Genomic DNA, 20257 nt, shown 5'->3' on the forward strand with positions numbered 1-20257 from the left:
GTCAGTTTTGCCATAATGCATCCCTCTTCTTTTTAACAACATGCCATTTCTGGGAGTGCTGTTTCCATTGCACTGCAGTTTCTTTACCCAAGGTGAAAGATATTGATGTAGTGTCCTCTGAGATCAAAGATTGTATCCACAGAACACCATGGAGGTTGACAGTTCATGTAGGCTTGCTGTTCTCTCTCGATTTTGACCCAACATGTCGCAGTGAGAATGCAGTTCCAATTCTGCGAGAGCCTTCTTGCAACAGTGGTAGATGACAGTGGTGATGCAGATACTGATTTAGAAGCATACAGACTGCAGCCAAAACCACATTTCAAGCAGATCAGCAGCACTTGATGAGATGATAAGATCAATTTTGAATACTGAGAAGTTCTGACAATATTATCCATTATTCAGCCTACTTAGTCCCTTGCAATCAATTCTAAAATTGAAAATTTTCATCCCAAGATTTTTACAAAGGGCAAGTGCAAAATGGTCTGGCATTTTCCAGCCTAACAACATGAGGCTGTTATCTTAAAATGGCTTATAAAACAGGAAACCATAGCAGCGCTTCCGATATTTTGTCCCTTGCCTGGCTGGCATCAGTTCATCCACAGCACTGATGTCGCTAACAGGTAACTAATAAGTACAAAGAGTGCGGGATCTATATTGCCCTGTCTGCAGAGAAAGGGAGGGAAACCGGGGAAAGCAACTGAGCATGAGTGCCTTGGTGAGCTGTACTACACAATGCGAGCTTGGGAGTATTCAATGGCTATTGCACTGCATGGTGCATCATAGACAGGGTAACGATTTTTACTCTTTAGCCTATAAAAAGGCAGTGAAGAATCTCCTCTTCCTTTTAAGACTGTTCAGTAATCTCAGAATTTTTCAATAAAGTTCCTGTGTGTTGCTCATTTCAGAGCTATTTACCACAAGAAAACACCTGAGAATTCAATTTTTAGGGACTTCGTTCACAGCTACATGATAAAAGATTTGAATCCAGAGATTTTTTTCTAACAGGAGTTGAACATACTTGCCAAATGCTTGCCAAAATTGACAACTGCTTCCTTCCTGCTTGCTTTATGGTTTCAAAGAAAGCAGGTGCTGCCTGTGCAACAGAGCATGGACCATATATAGGAATACTTTAAGGAAAAAAAGTCTTTTTGTAGTCTGGTTCTTGCAAGGTAAGTACTAAAATGATAGCTAGCAACTTGATCTGAAGTTGCTCTAGACTTTTATTCACGGTGCCTGCAAAAGTTTGTTATGATAGAATCCTGGGTCATCAGTATTAGCACTTTTTCTACATATGAAACCTGTAGCTGACAGTAAATACGCATGCCTATCATCCAGCATCTAACTGCCTCTTCCCTCCAGAAGAGGCTAAATGTACAACTCTTTTCACTAAGTACAGTTACCGGTACCAAAAAGAAATGGTAAAAAGTCATCTGTGAAGGTACAAAGCTCAGAACAGGTGTCCAGAACAGTGTGGTGGGTCTTTCTGTGGGGCTGGAGCATGATGTGGGTTTTCGGAAGTCCAGTGCACCACCACTCTCCTCAGGTCTGCAGTTCTTCTCTCTGGGGAGCAAAACCAGTTATGCATCTATTCAAACACTCATGTTGCCACCTATTGAACTCTGAAAGGGAATGAATTCTTTATTCCCAGCTGTACTGGGGTCACCAAAAGGAACTGCAGGGCTGCTGGAGCCAGTTCTGCCAGCTGAAGTTCTTCAGAAAAACACACCACCTCGACAAAAGAGGTGTAGTCCAATTCCCACTGCATGCACTGTGAATCTGAGCAAATGCCATGAGCTTCTCTCACTGCTTTATTTCACTGGTTCTCAGCCTTGCATGAGCTGAGACAGGAACATAAGGCTTGTAAAGAAATATGGTTATGGGGGATGGAGGAATATATTACTAATAGTGGTAGATACCGCACGCATGGGACATGTGCACACAGGGAGCTAAGTAGGCTTTGAAGGGGTTGACTTTGTTTCCTCTTAGTTGTTTCATTACTGGTTTCTTTTTTTTTTTCTTCTTTTGCTGGGGCAGGAACCTTTCATGTCTATTCAGATTTAATAGTTGAAGCATAATATTTCTCAGACAGTAGTGTATGTAGGTCACTGGTACTCCCCTTAGTGCTATAAACTTTTTGCTTCCTCCCCAGTGGGACAGCTGTTCAGAACACAGGCAGCAGAAACTCTGTTTGCAGTGTTGGAGGAACATCTTGCTAAATGGCATCAGCTAATTTTCACCACTTAGTGGAAAGTAATAAAAAAACTTTTCTTTGTACTCACAGGAGAGAGCCTTTAGCGAGATGTTTGTATACTGAAAATCTAAGAGACAGAAGTGCTTTATTCTGGTTTCAGGACTGGAAATGGAAGATCAGAAAACACAAATGCCTCCTCTTTGATGACGCCTTGCCTTAGATGATTGGCCCTGACGGGTGAGCTGTTATAAAGCTAATTTCCAGAAAGAAAGCTTTTAAGGACATGCTGATGGCCATATTCCTTATCCTGCAATTTTGCATCTCTTAGATCAAAATAGATCTTTTTCCTAACACCTTTGCTAAGCCTTAGCTATAAGAGTTAATTTTGTTTGAAGAAAGCACAGAAACTTCTAGAGAGACAAAATGAACCCCAGTCCATGGTGAGCAATAGCAGGTAAGAGCAGATCAGGACCGTTTGGCCACAATACAGATCTGCCAGGTGCAAGCCATTCCCTTGATCCCATTTTCAAAGGCACCCTAGTTCTACTTTTGGTTTGTTTCAGCATCCATGTTTCTGTGCTGCAGCTGAAAATCCTTTCTAAGAGGATAAATTGATGGATTAATGTTCACATCTGAAAGATGTCCCTGTGAAAAATTATAACATGTTTGCATTTAGCTAAACAAAGATTTAGCTGTACTATTTTCCCCTTGATCACTTCTTTATAATGGAGATCTGTGCTTTCATTGATTATAATGTCTTAATTTGAAATGTCTGGTCTTCTGTATCTGCAAATGAATCATAATGATATATATATTGGGGGGAAGAAAAAAAAAGTAATATTGGAGGTCTTAAAGATTTAGAAAAGTTACCCTGTCTTCTTTAGCTTTGTTAAGTAACAGATAGGCATGCGATGGCGTAAATCTTCATGTGTAAAGTAAGCTGTGAAAACAGCGTGCATCATACAGTATACAGATGGGGGAGCTGAACTGAAATTGCACACATAACTTTATTTCAGGCATTTCCTTGCCTATGAATGCTTGATATTGGCACTTCGGTTTGAGGAGGAAGTCTCACGTATTTCACAAGCGAGATGGGGGCAGAAGCGGTTTCATCACATGACATCACAGTGGCACAGGCAGCTGTTGGGGCTGAGGGCTATACTGCTGTTGCTGGAATAGCATCATTGCTATTCATTCATTCATTCGTTCATTCATTCATTCATTCATTCATTCGTTCATTCATTCATTCCAGCAAACTGGGTGCTGGAATAGCAGCACTGGCACCGCTGTCTGTGAGGACTAGGCCAGAGCAGGATGGAACATACACCTTGGTGCTTAGGGTGGCTTTGCCATGAAGCTAAGAAAACGGCAGTTAAGAGCCTGTGCATAGGTGTCTATCTGTGAGCTATGCACCTGGGCTCCTACCAGGGCAGTGGAGGACAGTTCACTTGCCTTGCACATGCACTCTCTAGTGCCACTTGAGGTCTCTTAGTGCACTTTGCCTAACCTCCAGCAGTTGGTGCAGAAGGCCTCAGATGTCCCACAGATCCTCTATTATATCTACCTGAGCTGTCGCAGGGGATCTAACACATCCCCATGGGAACAGTGGGTGCAACCCAGGACTAGCTGCAGATTCTTGCCCTTCTACAGGGGCACCTGTAAGCCAGGTGGGACAGCCTGGGGTCTCTAATATGGCCCTAGATGACTCTTCTTCCACAACAGATCCCTGCCTGGGAGTCCACCTGAAGCACAATGACCCTCCCTGCTGGGCTGACTGAACCCAGCATCTCTCTGGAAGCACTGGAGGCGTGCTGACAGCAGACGGTCTGGTCTCCAGAGAGTCAGAAGCCCTTGGGTCAGGTGAAGGTGGCTGCAGTGTCCCCTCACTTCCTTGCCTCTTCTGTCCTCTCCTTCCAGCCAACACCACCTCCCCTCCTCCCCAGTTTCTTTGGCCCACTCGGCTTCCACTTCCCAGGCTTTTTTGTAGCAGCCTCATAGCTTCAGGAAAAGTCCCCTAGCATCTCCTCCCTTGCCCCCCATCTCCTTTCTCAGCCCTTTTACACCTCCCTGCTCCTTGCTTTGCACCTCCAGACCCCCTCCCCAGTCACTCCAATGTTCTTCTCCCCTCTCTATGCCTCAGCACTCCCCACGTCTCACTGCGACCCCCACACCCTGCTCTGCGCACAGACCTGCCCCAACCCCCAAATGCACCCTCGGGTCGCACATGTCCGTACAACACAACTCAGCTATGACAAATAGGAGCTAAACCCTGTGTGGCACAGGCGGAGCAAAGGAACAACTGGAGATGGAGAGACAGAGCAAAAGCAGACCTCCATCTGTTCATGTATCCAGTCCAGGAAGGAGGTGGTTCGGCTGTAGACGCCCGGCTTATTCTTTTCTGCACAACCCACTCCAAAGCTGGTGGTCCCCACCAACTTCCAGATATTCATATCTTCGCATGCTAAAGGGCCCCCACTATCTCCCTGGAGGACAAAGAATTAAAACAAATGTCAGTGCCCCAGAAAAGGGGGGGGAACATCTATTTGCACAGGTAGGGGGAGAGACATAGTCCAGTAATTCAAAGTCTCCTGTTTCTGCTCTTTTCTGGGTCCTGGAAAAGCAGAAGTTGGAAACTTCTTAGAGATGTGTATTAGATCACATTTTTCTTTCCCCACTTAGCAGTACAGTACGACAGAAGTAACGTTGAAGCCTGCTGTTAAACAACATTTAGGTACTGGGGAGCATGCCTGTCCTGCAGGCAGAGATTGCTAATCTGCAGTCTCCATGCCATGGTCTTGGTCTCTCACAGCTGCTTCTCTTAAAAAGCTCCTAGCTATTGAGCTGACCTGAGCCCTGGGTTGCAACAAGCTTGTGCATCACCTCCTTCCCTGCCTGCTCCTGCATGCATTCCCACACACTGCATTTCCGGCCCTTCCCAGACACTTTGCTAAGCAGATTCAGCTCAATGGACTCACATCTAAGTACTGAAAACTCTCAATTTATTTTGCTGGGGCAGTTCCCTGCCCTATGGGCATCAGAGCCAGCACAAGAACAGAAAAAAAGGGAATTTGGATCAAGCCTCTTCCTCTGGCACGTAGGGCTCATTTTGTCACTTGGAGCTGTACGCTGAGTGTGCTGCCTTTGGGCAGCTCTCCAAGGCATAATGACGTGCTGGTGCCAGGTACCTTGCTGGTTGTGGGGGACTGTGCAAACAGGCACGAAGACCTAGGCACCTAATGCCTTTGCTTTGTCTTGTCCCACGCATAATTGGGACTGAGCAAATCTGGAAACATGAAGCTCCTCCCCAACCCTTGCTTTTCATGCCTGACTAGCTAGGTGAGTCCACTTTAGTGTGTATGGGAATGAGACCTGACACAAGGTGGGCTCCATCATGACTCTGACAGTGATTTTGAATCATCACCACCCTGTGTTGTGAAGAATCCTCTGATCCATCACTGCTATGAACCCCTCTCCTCCAGAGTCATTACCAGTCCTCTGAGTTACTCAAACACCTCTCCCTTGCTTCCTTCCCCTGCCTCACTCTACTCTTCCCATAAACACACACTTCTGCTTCTCTACTGATACTTGCTTTGGCTGCTTTTCACCACCCTGCAGGTCCTTGGAGGTGCTTACAGCGCAGTGAAATTCAGTGCAGTGCAGAGGCCCCAGCCAGGGCAAAGAAAGGATAGCACCATGCTGTAGCACATGCAAGAAATTAAAAAATGTCTTAAGTAAATTTGGCTTCAGAAGTATCAGATATTGTCCACAGAAGAAGTATAAGAAAGGAATTGTAGCGTGCACAGTGAGTGATTGATATTCATGGTAAACAGAGTAAAAGGCACAAACCCAAATGTTTGCCCAAGAAAAGCCTGGGAGTGCCTTCTGATAACTTATCACTCATGTTTTTCCATTGCTGCAACTGTGCAGTTCGGAAACTTTCATACCTGGCAGGTGTCTACCCCTCCCTTTAGGAAACCGGCGCAAAGCATTGAAGGAGTTATGATCCCACCGTAGACATCCCTGTGATTGCAAATTGCATTAGAAATCAGAGGAACTCCTGCATAATTCATGGTGTCAGATGTATCGCCTGTTAAAAAACAAAACAAACAAACAAACAAAAACCCAAAGAAAAAACTCCCTATCCTCGAAACTAACCTCTAATGATAAACAGAAAACGTTTTAGTATACAAAGAACTGGCAAGCAAGGATGAAAGAAATACAGTTAAAACAGCAACACACAAGTAAGGCAACGAGGCGTCTCATCACTTACAGAATCCAGTAACCAGCGACTCTGTGGAGTTGTGGATTATCACAGTATATAATATAAAGCTGGACATTATGTGCTGCTACTTCACACTAGACAATCAATGTTAGTAACGAATTTAAAAGCTAGTTGGACACTGTCTTCAATACTAGTGCCAAAATTTGTTTCAAATTTATCGCCTGTTCTGTTAGGCAACAAACCATCTGCAAATATCTGATTTATTTTATAAATCTTTGTTTTACTCAGAGTCTGAATGGACCATTTCTACAAATGGGAGCATTTGCACACTGTCCTTTATCAATTTATAGCTGACTTTTTATGTAGTAATCCTTGCTTTCATTTTTTTCACACCTTTCACTATTACCTGTAGGTCAGGTAATATACAGTTCTTGTTCTCTGAACAATGGGAACGCATTAAATGAGATACCTGAAGAATGGTAAAAAACATTGACCTGAGAATTCAAGAATTTTCACATGAAAGTGATTCAGTATATATTATTGATTGACATTACCATGATATGAGTCATGGTAAAAAAAAAACAAAACAAAACAACCCTTTTCCTTCTGACATTATTCACAGATCCAATTTCTACATCATCCAACCTGCCTGAAAATGCATACATGATTTCTCTGGGAAAAAAAAGGATGGTCAATTCTTGCGTTCATGCTGTGCTTGAAGTTAAAAAGGAAACAGCCTGTTTGACTGAGGCGGAGTACAACATTGTGGACGGTGTTACTGTCTACATGTCATTTTCAACCTTTTCACAGAGTGTACCCATCCATTCCTTGTGATACGGGTTTGTACAGCACTTTTGCAGTTCAGGATGAGCATAAAATTTAGGAATATGTCTTCTCCCACCCCCCAGATATTCCAGAAAATTTAATGTTGAACATTGTTCCAACCAAATCCTGTATTTACTGTATGTAAGATGTTTTAATGTAGTGTAATCAACAGCAGGCTAGTTAAAATACCTCCTTCCACAGTTGCTCCCCATCCTGATACCCAACACATTTTCCCTTCTGGGAACTGTTCACCAAAATTAGGCAGACAAATTGGCTCTATATAACCTATTTAAAAAAAAAAAAAAAGAGAGAAAGAAGAGAGAACTGCTTTTAAAATTTAGCAAGAAAATTGTATGCCTCAGTAAAACTTGAGGATTTGACTTGCAGTGAACTTGTTATGAACACCACCGACTCCCCACATAAACAGCCTGGAAGTTCTGCAGCTCTTTTGTCTTATGGCCAACACCACAGGTCTGAAACGATACCTACACCAGGCCTAATTAGTTTCGAGTACGAAGCAACAGAAGGAGGAGCTGGCAGGTCAGTCCACTGAAGAATGAGCAAACAAGAAATGCACCACACAGGCAGCTGATGGGCAGACCAGAGACCCCACGGCATGCTGCTCAGGCGGAGAAATGGCTAATTACGGCACAGCTGCATGGCACCTCCTAACAGGTTTTGTGCAGCAGCCCATAGAAAGAGCCATGTGTGCAGATCTCTGCACTCTTCTGAAAGGTCAGCAAGATGTCTGGGTTGCTCTTTGCTTCCCACCCGTCACCTCACAGAGTTTTGGTGCTCCGGGGCACTGAACTCGTGGAGTTTCTCTGTGCTCTGGGGCACTGAATGCCAAGCAATATAATCAGTGTCTGAAGCTTGCAGGGACAAACTGATGTGTCAAGATGAGCTGGCACTGAGCAAAGGGAGGGAAGATACAAGGTGTTACTGGGCAGTTCCTGGTGGTTCAGTTCTCCACAGTGCAATGATCCCAGCTCAAAGCATCAAGTCCCCTGCCTGGAGCCTCCAGGACCCCTGGGCTGCCTCCCCACTCAGCACTAGCTGAGATATAAACCAGAACAAAAGCAAGCTTAATTTTCATTCAAAGTGGAAGTTTGAAGTATTTCAAGTGAATTGATTTAGGAACTGACAATCTAGATGCATCAGAGAGAGCCAGCTGCCCTTTACAGAGAGCTCACAGTGATCAGGAAGTATTGGCAGGTGATCATTTAAATTCATACAATATTATTATACATTATTTCAATTCACTAACTGTGTCAGCTGTAGGTAGCATCCTGCTGAGAAGAAAAAAGTGGTTTTAATTTAAAAGCATCATTATATTTTAATTGCCTTTTCTTCCTTTTGAAACGTAAGCTTGATTTTCAGCTTTGGACACTGCTGGATCTCTCTATACTCACAGAAGGGACATGATAAAAATCTCTGTGACCTCCAAGTAAAATGAGGTGGGGCATTTATTTTAGATAGGAAAAACATTTAGAAAGAATGAAGTTAACGTTTGCCTATTATTAAATGCCTTCAGTAAGCCAGTACCAGAACGGACTGGGAACATTTTGCAGAGCCCTGTGACCATGTTATTCATCTCTATACCTGGAGACTGAGTACAGAGGAGGTCCTCACATTGAGGCCGGGGGTTTCTGCTGTTGTAGTCTGAACTGGCATCGCTGCCTTGCCATCACAGCAGCAGGCTGGCTACATCCACACTGCACATCTCTCACTGCTTTTAGAAGTAGTGGGGTTCCACTCGACTGTCCTGGGTCAGGCATAGGCTGCCAACAGAAATTTCCCTGTCTGTACTAGGAAAGACCCTTCTTGCTTTTAGCTAGAAAGGTGAGAAAGTCAAGTGAAAGCTAACAGAAAGAATTACCATTGAAAGCAAGCGGTGCTGCCAGTTTCATCAGTGCTATATCATTTCCCATTGTCTTGGGTTTATAATTTCGATGGTATATAATTTTTTCCACTGAATATAGGTGAACCTGGGTGTCTTGCTGAGTCACAAAACCAACTTGGACACTCCATGAGCTCGGCAAGTACAGGCTGAAACAAAGGGTTAGGAGAGAGTGAAAAACCTTTAAGAAAACTCTCAGGTGTTCTAATTGTCTCCCGAGCTTATGAACCACATTAAATTTTACAGGCAAATAGCTACAGTCTGCTGTACTTGCTAACCTTTCTATTAACGTTGGCTATGTTTCGCGTCTAATTTTAAAAAATACAGAAAGGGTGACTAGCCTTAGTAGGACACTGTGTCACTGATATGTTATCTGTGCAGCTTTCTACAAATATATGAGAGCTTTGCATTGGCCTACATGTCTCTCCTCCTATGTGACCCCACAGCAGCCAATGCTGCTGCCTGGCACACCTCTGCTCAGCCATCCGGCTAGCTCAGTGGCACTTGTGGCAAGGCATTTTCAAGGGAGAGGCTGTCCTTCTGGAAGGTGCTTCTACCCCTGGTTCATGAGCAGCCACATCCTTCAGCCTCTGGCGCACGAGCAGCTCCTCTCCCTCGGCTTCACCCCTATGGGCTAGCAGTGGGTTAGCCGGGAAAATGCTCCAGGGATGTGGGTTGTGTTGCCAGCTCCCGTCCCCATCAGCCTTTGAACACACCACAACCAACTGGGTTGTGGGGGACAGAGCTAAGGACAAAAATCCTAAAATGCTTAATTCCTAAGTAATTATTTTTATGGCAACACAGGGCTCTAAATAGGATCTAGGAGTGGGATTTGTCTGTCCCATCTCTTCTCTCTACTGGGTATAAAGGCGTCCTACAGGACTTGCTCAGAAGCAGGCATCCATGTTGTGGGTGCCTAAAAGTGGTCAGGCAAATCCCATTTTAGCTGTCTCAATGACTTAGGTGAAAGCGGCCTGGGGATTGTAAGAGCAAGAAGAGCTCTCCTGCACTATTAGCAGCAAACAAGACTGCAAAAACAGACCACTCATTATAAATAAGAGAGAGGGCTATGTTTATAATTACACAAAGAAGAAGAGTCTAAATAACCGTTTAGCATCTATTTACAACTCAAAGACTACTTGAACAGCATAAAAAGGAGCAGTGAGTATGTGGTAAAGGGCACTAAGCACAGTACAACTCACTAACTGCTACTGATTGATCCTGTCAACTAGAAAAAGGATCATGTAACTTATTTTGGATATCCAGAGTACCAGAGCAGCCAAGCACAAGTTCCTCCTGAGCTGTTAACTCACATGCAATGTATACAAATTGCATAGCTAAAATTTGGCACTTAAACATTGTTTTAAGCTGATTTCACAGGAAGCTGGGAGTGTCCAGAATATCTGAAAGTTGGGGCCCCTGATTTGGACTATTTCTTGGGGAGACTTTTTTCAGTAAAGACTTGCACTCATGCAAGAAGAGAGAGATATTCTTTAAATGTCATGGAGCAAACCCATGAAATAAGGATAACCCAATCTCTCCTGCAGTTTAGTTTTAAGAGAAAGCACAGTGCATTAGCCCTCCTCTGCAGCGGCCCCACACAGTGACCTGCTGCAAGCAGTGTCAGTGGGGCACCCCGAGCAAGACGATTTAGGGACTTACTCGTAGACGCAGTGGGCAGCCGTGATGATCCAGCGTGGGGTGATGACAGACCCTCCACAGAGGTGTTGCCCATGGAACTGCAGGCTGACCTGCCAGGGCCACTGCTGGGGGAAGGACGCGTTGCCCCCCACAATCCGCGGCCCATAGCTAGCCCGCATCCCACATGCTGCCAGAAAGCAAAGGTTACAGTCCGCAGAGGAAACACAGGTGTGCGTTTGGTCACTTTCAGCCCCTCTACAAGGGCTGTGAGGTCTCTGCAGCAGGACTGTCCCCGTCCCCATGGCTTACATCTCGGGACGTGGCTGCCCCCAGAGGTTTCTCCTCCTCCCTCCCATCCCTGCAGCATCATGCCTGGCAGCTGGGATGGGGGCTGTGGGGCTCACATCTTCTCCCCTGCAGACGTAGTGCTCAGCTGAGCTCTAAAACCCACTGTTCTGCCCTCCTTAAATGAACAGGGTCCCAGGGGCCCACATAGGCAGGCTGAAGCATCTTCTCTCCCCTGGTAATTATTTTGCTGTTGTTTTTTGACTTTTTATGTCCCTCTCTGAAAATAGCTGACATGGAGAGGTGGGGAATGAAAGTTCAAATGTTAAGACAGAATTTCCCTTTCCCTGCTGAGAGTTCGAATTACAGTATCAGCCCATGGACTCAACTCACAATCCTTAAACATCTGCTTCTTATAGTGATTCTCACCTCCTGCTACCTGATGGTCCCAATCTGCCCTCCAGTGGATTCTTACTTTCTGAAATTCTTCTAGATTTTATACAGGAAATATAATTTTTCTTTGGTTTGATAAACTGATAGTACAGTACGCCCTAAGTACACAATACCTTCCCTTACTGTTGCCATGCAGTGGATGAAGGGCAGTTTCTGATTTTATTTTCACTTTTCCTGATTCTTACCCAAACATTTTAAGATGATCACATTGCCAGAAGCGCATTCCTCTCTAAGATGAAAAGACAGTGCAGTATTAGTTCCAATTCACAAATACTGGGTTTTTTTTCAATGTTGTGTCATCTTCCTGTACAGCTATGTGCACATAAATGTAAGTAATTCATATATTGAAAGAGGTACAAAGTCATATACTCATCCAATCTCCTCAGGGCATTTAGCTGAAATACTTAAGTTAGGAGGTTAGACGCCATGAGGAGCGTGCAGACCATATGCTGCCCTGCTGAAGAGTGGTTCACCCTTCCCTGAGGGGAGGCTCATCAGCAATTTTCAACATGCGATCTGTAGTCTCCTTGGATCCATAGCTTGCTTCTCAGTGAAAGGTAACTAAGGAAAACAAGCAATTGTCTGGACCATAAAGGGTTCATAAGCCCACTGGGAAATATCTAGGGATCTGTAAACTGAAACAAACTGCTTCACAATGGAAAAAGATAAATGCCTCGTGTCTATCCATTTGCAAAAAGGGGATCATGGGACAAATAGGCTTTTCAAATAGCTCATTTTAAAGCCTGTGTTGATTTTAATGGGTCTTGGATCAGGCTCTTAATTCATATTCCAGCAAGAACTTCGGTGTATGATGCATAACACCTCCAACCACTTACGAAGTACTACGTGCCTGAAAAAAAAGGCAACAATCTCAAACTATTAGTAATTCTCCTTCTATTCATTGCTCTCTTGCTGTCAGAAAGAACAAGCTGAGGCATACCTGAGGTTTGTTGCATTGGGCAGGGATGTCACTTGATCAGCTGATAACCAGTGGCTGAGGGATACGAAATGTCTTTGAAACTGTTTTTCAACTGCAGCCACAGGCAGGTAACCTGAACTCACATAACTGCAAATAAATCATAAACACAGCTTCCTCAGACAGCATTTCATTAAATAATTCAAATAATTCAGCAGTTCTGCTAATGGAAACCCAGTGTAGCAACCACAATAATCATATTCTGATACTTGATAAAGTAATCCTATCCTCCCCAAGAAATGCCTCTTATAACGTGCATATATTTTTGCCATAATCAGGTGTGGAAGTCACACAGGCTGAGAGGCATTTAACTGGCAGAGAAAGTAAATGTTAACTTTAATGCTGCAATACAGCTTTTATTGTAACTGGTTGGCACATTTCCTGAAGCACTAACAAGCTCATTGTCTCCTTTTTCTGGAGTTACGTTTTGCAGCGGATGAATACTTTGTAATTTCTTCTTATCATTTTGTTGAACAACTGAGGTATATTTATCCTAAAAACTACAAGCATTTATTCAAAGAAGCTTTATACTGCTAACTATAATGTCAGAAATCAGAATGATGCCATTGTAAGAAACACCAGAGCATCATTGCAAGTCACAACTTCAAACTCTTTCTCAGTTGTGTGAAAGTCTGTGAAAGAAATGGTGCTTTTTCAGGAATGGGATCAAGACAGTAAGAACCGCCTCAACAGGTTCTTCTCTAATTGTGAAGCGGACCTTAATTCCTAACAGATGTCATGAAATGAACAGTATTTACAACTTTTCTGCAAAGGAAGTAAAAGAAGCGGAAAATGCTCATATGTTTTTAGTGCCTCTCTGACAGGCTGTAAGCTGCTAGAGAGACAAATAGGATTCAGGCACCTGCACCCCATAGGGAAGATTTAACCAAGCCATTGTATTTAGCCATCATCCAGGATTTATAGCAGTAATAAATGGCATTTGCAGTGCACAAATATTCAGGACTATTTTCCACATCACCCCAAATCCCCTCAAACGTATAACTCACAAAGGTGGATTTTTAAGTCCTTATTTCTTGTAAAGCACAGACTTTGTTCAAAATGCTAAATAAAGTTTCTTCCATTTTGTGTTCATACCTTGAAAAACCCAGGTGTTTGCAGGTAGTATTTCCATACTCTGCTTTCCAGTCATCAGAGCAGACTGTTCGCCACGATCCAGAAGTGAACACTTGCAGCACTGCTTTCTTGCCACTCAACCTGACTTTGAGATTCAGGAGAAGAAAAGCCTGAGTTGTGAAGAAGAGCCACCAGGTACACCACAGTGCCAATGCACCACTGTGGCATCCACATTTCTTGGCTCACTGAGGTTTTACGACCACTCTTTTACATCACTTGGTTCCTTTGACAGAATTTTTCTTTGTTTGGTTGGTTTTGGTTTTTTTTCTCCCTTAAGGAAAGGAACCAAGGTACACTGAGCTAGAAGAGCCAGGAGAAAAAAGTCTATGCTCATGGGAATGGATAGGGGATGCTAGCTCTAATACAGATGGAGAAGGCTGCCTTGCCCTGCAGTCCAGACCCTAAGCAAGTCTTGTTGATTGCAGTGAGATGGAGCTGCAGATGCTTGACACTGAGGAAACGTACGATCAAGATAACTGATGAAAGGTGGTTGACACCTCCTGTGCTGCACAACACAGTCAGAGAGGTGGATGCACTTGCACCCAGCTGCCCCTGGGCTCCCATGGAGTTTCCTACCTACCTTCCTCTGCTGAAATGGGGCTGGCGTGTCTGGGCTGATGAGCATATAAAGGCTGGGAAGAGGAGAGATGCACAGGTTGGAAGCTCGGTTCCCAAGGACTCCCTCCCCATGTCAGCCTGGCTCTGCTCAGTGCAGCCTTTGCCTGCAAGCAACTCTTCACACCAGCCCAGCTGCAGGGCTGAGCCGCCCCGTGGAGCAAACACTGCTGCAAACTGTGCTGCCTCCAGCCAAGAGACCGATGGGGAAATACTGCAGGAGGCCCAGAGCCATCACCCACAGTCCCTTCACTCTGCATGTCACCATGTCCTCCTCACCTCTGCCCCGCACCCCACAGCTGCTGTAAGGGTACAGAGCCCCAGATGAGCAGGAGGCACCTGGAGATGGGAAAGGACATGTCTGCATGGTCTTCCCAGGGAGAAGGGAGGGCACACACATGGTCACTGGTGGACAGGAGTTTTCCGCAGGTGCCCATGGGCCAGTGTTATGGCATTGCAAAGGCAGGCAAGAAAAGCAGACATATTGCCCACAGCCTCCACAGGCCTTAAGCCTCCGTGGGGAAAACATGCCAAAGGTTGAAAGCATTGCGCAGGGTTAGCTGGGGCCAAAAGCTCATGGTTCTTGTCATTCCTCATATTGCACAGATGGAAAGGTGTGCTGCCTCCTTACCTGTAGATACAGGAGTCAGGGTTGCAGGTGCACTGATCTAAACATCAGTTATTCTGTTTACTAATATTAGAGTCCTTTCTCCCCAGTGGCTGCAAACACCACAGTCATCTTCCATAGTACAGGACAGGGAGGGACCATTTAAAATGGCCCTGCGATGCCCAGAACCATTACAGAGAGAAACTCAGGCACGGGGGCATACATTTCACACACGAAGCAGCAAACTCCGCAGTACTCAGTGTACAAAAGGCAGTGCTGATCTCTCCCGGTCCCATGTCCCTTAAGATAATAACAGGCTTTTGCAATCTTCAAAAACAACACAGTGAAACTGTGCCAGTGAATACAGAGTGCTGTATATACACACCATAATGCAGCGATGGTATAGCTTGCAGGCAGAGGAAATGCTAGCAGTCAAAAAGCATCTAGACTTCTAATGAAGAAACATGCCCGATATGGCAGTAGCGATATTCAGCAATCATCACAATTATGGTCAGAGCCTAAACTGTAAATCAATACCTCATAAACTGTAAATCTATACCTCAGAGAGATTGTTCCTCTGAACTGGTGATTTAGATAATCCCTCAGTCTCTACCCTTCTTGCCTCACCCAAACTTTACAGCATGCATTTCTTGATAACATGCCAGCTGCTATAGGAGGAGGTGGGAGGGATTTAAAACCAAATTTAAATTACCACATCCGTACTCATCCTCCCTTTCTTTACAGTTGAAGATACCATTGCACCTGGCTGATTTCTGGATACACTTAAAGGATGATCGGCAGCGAAACTTCCCAATGCAGTTGTATTCAGCTAAAAAGAGTGAAAGAAAACAGGGTGATGAAAACACACTTGGATGTTAATTTAATACTTCTAACTTCCATTATCTGGCCAGATTTTTGTTTTGCTAAGGAAAAGACCACTCCTGTACTCTAGGAACTTTTGAAATACAACCTGAAGTTTGCTACGTGGTGCTACTAAACTCATTCATTAGTAATGACTTGTAGGGTGAGTCAGCCTTGCTGCCTCTGCTGACTCCTTCCCAGCTCCCTCTACCCAGTTTATGTTTCACTTCAGGGCAAGTTTCTGCCCGGTGCTTCAGCTCCCCAGCAGCCAAGCAAAGACACCCTTGCAAAATATGGCCAGTGCGCTCTCTTTCTGACGGGGTGCCTCAACCTCCAGCAAGCTTATCCCTGTTGCAGGTATGAAGGCACTGCTCTAGCATCAATATATTTGGCACCTAGACCTGGGCAGGTCACACCTTCCAGTTGCAACTAAATTAATTCTGCGTTTTCTTTTCCTTTGTATAAGTTGTTTGTTCTTTAATTCTTTGAAAACAAACTTAAAGAAGTGAATTACAGGACAAAAATATGGTGTGAGCTACCTGAAGCCTCCCCCAGGTTCTAAACTCTTAGCTTACCATCCAAGAGGAATCAGTAAAGTTTTACTAGAGAAAGGTTTCCTGGAGCTACAGGTTCCCCAGCATTGTAAATATTACACCAATCCTCTCATGAGCACCAGATCTATTTTATCCATACATGTAAATAAAATTGAAAGCTATCACAACAACAAGAATTTTTACTTTAGCAAACAAGCCACAGTAGCAGTTTAATTCCATTCTAAGTAAAAGGCTCATGAAAAATTAAGCATTTGAATGGTTAAGCGAGAACTTAATGAATAACTGATTGTACTCACCACCCAGGCCAATGGCAACTGCTAGGGTTACTGCAAGGAATAAACCACAGATATATGGAAAGTACTTTAGGGAGATGAAAACATGGCACATCGAAGGTGGTTCAATATCTCCTAGAAACCAAACAGAGAGAATAACTTCTGTGAAGTTAAACCAAAGTGAGTCTGCAATGAAAAAGATACATCCAATAAACTGGATGGCAGTAGTAACCCCTGCATATACTTCATGAGCTGACCTGACCTGGAGGAGTTTGGATCCCTAGCTCAGGTTCTGAGAAGGCTCCATGTGCTTTGGGGCTTGCTGGTACTCTCAGACCACCCCTACAGCATTTGCCTCATGAAGGGTGCCCTTACAGAGCACCTGGACTGTCCTCAATGCAATCAAGAATATGAGCTCTAAACTCTTATTTTTGTGGGCTACATCGTACTCAAGCTTTAGAAGCATACAAGGACCTCTCCTGAAAATGCGAGTCTTAGAATAAAAATGAAATTCAGACCTGGTTTTTTTGTGTGTAATCAAACCTGTGTGCAGGGTACAGGTGTACTCTCTGAAGGCTTTGGAAAGCTCTAGTGGACTAATAAATTTTTCAGTGGAAGTAGCAAAGAACAAATGAGTTCGAGTCTCCTCCTTACAACTGTTCCTGTCTGTGATGCCTCCTGACTCCTGCTGGTATCAAGCCCACGGTGCCAGTGCTCCCTCCAGCCACAGCCCAGCTGTGCGCTGCTTTGAGCACTGTCTCTGGGATAACGGAAATCCTAGGATGAGGCCAGAGGCCACATAGCTTCCCCTCATGCACTGGGGAGCTAAGTCCCATGTGTGATATATTCCTCCAGAGCTGGGGTAACAGCTGCATGGAAACAAGTAAGAGGAGCCTAAAGATTTGAACAGGAGCAGGGATATTGGAAAAAGACAAGACTAGCTAGTAAACGGGTGTTCAAGACAAGAAGGAGGAAAGTCACTGGTCCTTTTGGAATTGGAAGCAAGGTTAACTGAAAAATTATAGAAAGCTAAATTTGCAACAAATAGGACCCCCACACTAGTCTTGGAAAATGTGGGAAAAGGTGATCTGTTCAAAATTATGCTATAAAGACGAGGAGGGAACTGAGCAATGGCTCAAGGCTGAGTTTTGAGTTTTCAAGGGAAAAAAATGCATCTAAAGTAAAAATACACATCAGTAGTAATTGCTGAATACATTTCATGAGCTGCAGCAGTCCTGCCCACCAAGCACCTGCACAGCTGACCTCAACTTAGAGGTATTGTCATTCTGGAAGACAACAATAGATTCCACTGAAAATAATGAACAGTTCACTTGTTTCAAATGTATTCTGATATACAACAGGCAAGCTTTGGGAAAATAGCACACACAGTTAAGTCATGGGGGCACACAGGAACAGGCAGAATCTTGCTTTCATGCAAGTTTTTTATTCATTTTTTTAAAATTTAATTCAACCTTTTAATTCATGCATTCTTCAAGCTTTGCATCTGAGATTGGCAGATACTTAAAATCAGTCAGGACGAGGAGTGTCTCCCAGTGCTTATAGACTCACAACTAAATCTCAGCCTACACAAACTGTCTCAGCAGCAACTGAGTAACTGCTTTTGGAATGGAGCTGGTGTCTGGTATGCCAAAAATCTTAGACAGCTGTAGTATTCAATGGACTAGAAAATTAAATGGCTCTATCTTCACCCTTGATGCTCAGCCTGCCTCTGTTGAAGTTAATGGTTATTTTTTCCATGAAACCTGTGGGAAGTAGCAAACATGCATGCTATTCGTCCAAGGCAGCTGTATTGTATATTCACTTTTTTAATGGACCAATTTCCAGGCTGGTAAAATTTCAGATAAGCCATTCAAAAATGTGCCTGAAAAGCATGGGCAAATATTTGCTATGTGGCTCTAGTGTGTAAATAATCTGGCTGTGAAAAATGCTTGCATATGCAAGCTGACGAAAGATGTCATCACCTGATAATATGCTGGCAAATCTCATGGCTGGGGGAGTGAGGTTGTGTTTCTTCTTCCTCAAAGTGATTGATTTCTCTGACTGAGTGGGCAAGCATAATTTTGCAAGGCTAAAGACGTACATTAGCTATTTAGATTACAAAGGTCAAAAAGCTGTGCAGTATCCCTACCATTTGCACTGGGGTCCACTTTTGCTTGTGGTATGAAGAAAAATCTTTTGAAGGAAAACTGAATTTCTGGTACTGGCAGTTCATCTTCTGTGACAGAGATGATTTCAAGACTTCCAGTAGTGGGATTTGTCTCTTGTACCTGACCCACCAGGGAAGAAAGAAAAAAAAAAAAAAAGGCTATAATCACCTTGTAAAATGTTATCATAGAATCATAGAATGGTTTGGGTTGGAAGGGATCTTTAAAGGTCACCTAGTCCAACACCCCTGCAGTGAGCAGGGACATCTTCAACTAGATCAGGTTGCTCAGAGCCCCGTCCAACCTGACCTCGAATGTTTCCCGGGATGGGGCATCTACCACCTCTCTGGGCAACCCGTTCCACTGTTTCACCACCCTCATCATAAAAAAGCTCTTCCTTGTATTTAGTCTAAAACTACCCATTTTTAGTTTAAAACCGTTTCTCTTGTCCTGCCACAACAGGCCTTACTAAAAAGTCTGTCCCCATCTTTCTTATAGGCTCCCTTTAAGCACTGGAAGGCTGCAATAAGGTCTCCCTGGAGCCTTCTCTTCTCCAGGCTGAATAACCCCAACTGTCTCAGCCTGTCCTCGCAGGAGAGGTGCTCCAGCCCTTGGATCATTTTTGTGGACCTTCTCTGGGCCTGCTTCAACAGGTCCATGTCTGTCTTGTGCTGAGGGCTCCAGAGCTGGACACAGTACATTATGTACTTAGTGTTCATGAGAGGAACTCTTATAATTAATTTACCAGCAAACTACTTAAATTAATTTTTTTCAAATTTGTCTAAGCACTTGTCATACTTTTAATAACCACACTGGGGGTGTGAATCCATCCCCTGCCCTTCAGCTGCAATAGGAAACAAGAGGAAGACTAAAAAGCATACGATACTTGTACAGCAACTGACAGGATCCTCATGCAGGCCCCAATGAATTTTACTCCAGAAAACCTTTGATCACTTTCTACACAGTGAAAAACAATTAAAACAGGCTACACTACATTTCAGGGTAAATAGATTTGAAATGTTAATTTCTGACCCCAGTTCTGCACACTGTCACTAGCAAAAGGAATGCAATTTTTGAACTCACAGTGGTGTGAAATAGGTCCAGGTTTGTTGAAGACAGTGGAACTAGTAAGCCGTAAAAGCAGCGTAAGTGTTTGCAGAGTCAGTCCCAGAAATACTTACAAAGACACGTTTTAGGCAAAGAATACGTGTTTTGTCTGTGACACTATATCTTTAAGTCACCTGGAACATCTTTTCACCTTTCAGCAAACAACTGCAATAAGGTTTCTACTCTTTCATTTGATTACATTTCAATGAACATGAATGAAAATTTATATAGAATCCACTAGGTTTAAAATAGAGAAGAAGACAGCTTGCTATGCATGATTTTTAAATATTTTTTTAAAAAAAGCCTTCTCGCTGGTGTGTAAGTTGCCCATCAGGAAACAAAGCATCATTGTGAAGCATACTACATGAAAGCTAAACCCTGATGTGTTGTTTATTTAGAAGATATCACATGCTCCCAAAGCTTCACTCACCTCTTCCTGAGAAGTCATG

The 20257-nt window shown here is 43.8% G+C and overlaps 1 protein-coding gene across 1 annotated transcript; it reads right to left on the minus strand.

Annotated features, from left to right (window-relative positions):
- Nucleotides 1-1539: 1539 nt before the first annotated feature.
- Nucleotides 1540-20256, minus strand: TMPRSS3 (transmembrane serine protease 3). Its single transcript, XM_009509200.2, has 13 exons — nt 20239-20256; nt 18686-18824; nt 16561-16671; nt 15562-15678; nt 13589-13712; nt 12458-12583; nt 11703-11746; nt 10801-10966; nt 9118-9287; nt 7428-7523; nt 6136-6278; nt 4522-4674; nt 1540-1560 (listed from the first exon to the last, which is right to left on the minus strand). Exons 1-13 carry the CDS (start codon nt 20254-20256, stop codon nt 1540-1542), a joined length of 1428 nt encoding a protein of 475 aa, XP_009507495.2.
- Nucleotide 20257: the final 1 nt, after the last annotated feature.

The sequence above is a fragment of the Phalacrocorax carbo genome, chromosome 1 (genome assembly GCF_963921805.1).
Source record: "Phalacrocorax carbo chromosome 1, bPhaCar2.1, whole genome shotgun sequence".
In the NCBI taxonomy this organism is placed as follows: domain Eukaryota; kingdom Metazoa; phylum Chordata; class Aves; order Suliformes; family Phalacrocoracidae; genus Phalacrocorax; species Phalacrocorax carbo.

What these genes read in the sequence shown, in the direction of transcription:
- TMPRSS3 (XM_009509200.2), bottom strand. An exon ending in AGTTGCCATTGGCCTGGGTG is followed by an intron (nt 15,679 to 16,560) that starts GTGAGTACAATC and finishes CACTCTTTTTAG; the next exon opens with CTGAATACAACTGCATTGGG. An exon ending in GAGGGGTAGACACCTGCCAG is followed by an intron (nt 4,675 to 6,135) that starts GTATGAAAGTTT and finishes TTTGTCCTCCAG; the next exon opens with GGAGATAGTGGGGGCCCTTT.